The sequence below is a fragment of the Cryptomeria japonica genome, chromosome 8, assembly GCF_030272615.1.
Source record: "Cryptomeria japonica chromosome 8, Sugi_1.0, whole genome shotgun sequence".
Classification (NCBI taxonomy): domain Eukaryota; kingdom Viridiplantae; phylum Streptophyta; class Pinopsida; order Cupressales; family Cupressaceae; genus Cryptomeria; species Cryptomeria japonica.
Genome location: NC_081412.1, coordinates 589,221,021 through 589,223,572, shown reverse-complemented (window position 1 = coordinate 589,223,572; position 2,552 = coordinate 589,221,021). Strand labels below are relative to the sequence as shown.

The 2,552-nt window shown below is 36.0% G+C and overlaps 1 protein-coding gene across 1 annotated transcript; it reads right to left on the bottom strand.

The window, feature by feature from the left end:
* Positions 1–383: 383 nt before the first annotated feature.
* LOC131029926 (uncharacterized) lies at positions 384–2,174 on the bottom strand. Its single transcript, XM_057960608.2, has 5 exons — positions 1,892–2,174; positions 1,572–1,783; positions 1,305–1,475; positions 960–1,207; positions 384–871 (listed from the first exon to the last, which is right to left on the bottom strand). Exons 1-5 carry the CDS (start codon positions 1,959–1,961, stop codon positions 619–621), a joined length of 954 nt encoding a protein of 317 aa, XP_057816591.2. The 5' UTR covers positions 1,962–2,174; the 3' UTR covers positions 384–618.
* Between the last annotated feature and the right edge of the window lie 378 nt (positions 2,175–2,552).

Sequence of the window (2,552 nt, the reverse complement as noted above, 5' to 3'; positions counted from 1 at the left end):
GTGATTTCAGCGGGTTAATTACCACAATAAAATGCGTTACCTGAGAGTTATATCCCACATCACCAATGATATTCAAAAAAGAAATGTTCTGAATAATTATAACGCAAGGATCTTGGAATATCCGAATAAAGAGTAGTATGACTGACTGACTGATCAGTTAAGCAAAGTTTATTTGGATATGAGTTGTCCTGACTGTTAGTAAGCAGTTGGGTGACATTCATTTCATTGTATAACATTTGAAGAAAGAGTAAATGCTCAATACTGTATGTTGCACTGATGCAACATTTCCAAGGCTATTTTAAACGAAAGCAAGAAGAAAAAGAAAATTATTTGTAGCACTTGAAGGAGACAATTCTTTGATGGAAAATCAGGAGACGAAAGAGGAAATTCTTGAACACTCTACTCCCCTTGATGTTGAATTGGTGTTTAAAGACGCCTTACATAGAGTTATTATTCAATAAGTACAACATAACTCCTTACCCTGTTACTTCTACCATGGAGAAAACATAAATCAGGCATACTCAAGCTCTGATATTTGATTATTTATATTATAACTGGCATCTTCCCAACTAATACCATGATCAGTCCAAGATTAAATTTAGAAAAACAATCCAGAACTTATGATAGCAGTTGCTTATTGAGAAAACCAATGGTAATCTTATTCACCTCCTCAGGGAACTGCTCCTGAACAAAATGGCTTCCTTCAGGAAAGAATTTGATCTCCAGATTGGGCACATTATCCTTGAGCATTCCCTGATTAATATAAGACTCCATGCCTTCCAAATTTAGAACATAATCCTTAGTACCCATGATCAGAAGGGTGGGAGCTTGAATGGTATAATCTGTTAATTCCTCCAATTTCCCCCAGTTCCTGTAAATCAACATCCAAGATGCAGACCATAAAAATTCTATAATAGAAAACACTTGTTGGGTGATTAAAAAGCGGTTTCTAGCTTTACCTTTTCATAGCCATGTAAGGAACTTGCAAAGGGAAAGCAAATCCTGATTTCTCATACAGGCTTGAGTACATTTTGAGGTCATCTTCAGTAAACCAAGCAGGCAAGGGAGTTGCAGGGTCATAAAGGTCCATGATCTCTTTGCCCTCCTCTGCCACTGGCAGTTCACTTCTTGAGAAAAGTGTGTATATATTCCTTACCACAGTTTCTACATCAAAACGCCCAAAATCTGCCAAACCCCTTCCAGGCTCCTGCATGCATAAAAAACGTATGAAAATATTTCCGTTAGCAAATAGGCCAATATGATTCTTGTAGTAGGTTTACAGCAGAAGAAAAAGAATCAAAAACCTGCCAATGTCTGACATAAAACCCTGGAGGAAGCTTGTCTATCGCAAAGATTTGTGGACCTGGTCTCGTATAAGGTACACCCATCATTACCATTCCTCTCAATCGATGAGGGTGTAGAAGGTCCAGATAATATGCAACCATTGCTCCAAAGTCCTTACCCACAACAAATACCTGTAAATTCAGGAAAAAGAAGCATGAGGGTTGTGAATTAGGGAATCCAGATACAAATTGCCTATAAATTCATGGAATAGAATTATGGGTACTTACTTTTTGAATACTTAAGGCATCAAGAATACCAATCAGGTCTTCCACAAGATCTACAAAGCCGGCATTCTCAATTTCAGACGGCTGATCAGAGAGTCCATAGCCTCTGAAATCAGGAGCTATTGCATGAAACCCTGAGTCTGCCAACGCAATCATCTGATAACGCCAAGAATACCAGATTTCAGGAAATCCATGCAACAGCAGCACATCTGGACCTGTACCCACATTTCATCGATTTCCCTAGTAAAAGCAAGGTCATACATTGTTGTAAAGAAAACCTAAAAGCCCATGTCGAGAAGAAAAAATTGGATGATAAGAAATACCTGAGCCGATCTCGGCAACATGTAAATTGAGTCCTTTGACATCAACATGCCTGTGCTGTATTTTCTCCATGGAAGGCACGCAAGTTGAACCAGGAGATGCCTAAGCAGTTGAACCAGAAAAATACATTAAATACAAACTAAGGATTGATGAAGATGCTCACTTAGTTTGACAGTAATTAAGTCTTCAAAATCTCTGTTAATATGACTTTGTCTCTTGCACGAGAGATGATGCTTATTCGTGGCTTCCAAATAAAAAAGTGCATTTTTAGTTTTGCACATCAAATTTTATGGTTTAACTAGTCTGAAAGTTGATTATAATCACGCAAAACCACACTTCGGATAAGATAAGGGAGTAGTTGTCACATTATTTAGTATTTTCACTAGATTTTGGGTATATGTATTAAAAAAAACATAAGTTTATTTTTAAGATTTGTTATTTTAGTTTTTAAAGTCACAAGTTTGTAATAGTGAAAATAGTATATTTATTATTAATTTTTATTTAGTTTTTGTGTTTGTCTTTCTGGAGGGTCTTAGTGGAATAATAATCATATTAGTAAGTGGTATATTCTTGTGTTACATTTGATTTATGTCTTGATTTTTATCAAATTTGATTTCATCTCAATTTGCACTTTTATGTATCTTTGACCTTAACAATATTATT

What these genes read in the sequence shown, in the direction of transcription:
- LOC131029926 (XM_057960608.2), bottom strand. Translation starts at nt 1,961, where the DNA reads ATGGAGAAAATACAGCACAGGCATGTTGATGTCAAAGGACTCAATTTA. An exon ending in TGTTGCCGAGATCGGCTCAG is followed by an intron (nt 1,784 to 1,891) that starts GTATTTCTTATC and finishes ATGTGGGTACAG; the next exon opens with GTCCAGATGTGCTGCTGTTG. An exon ending in CCTTACATGGCTATGAAAAG is followed by an intron (nt 872 to 959) that starts GTAAAGCTAGAA and finishes GTTGATTTACAG; the next exon opens with GAACTGGGGGAAATTGGAGG.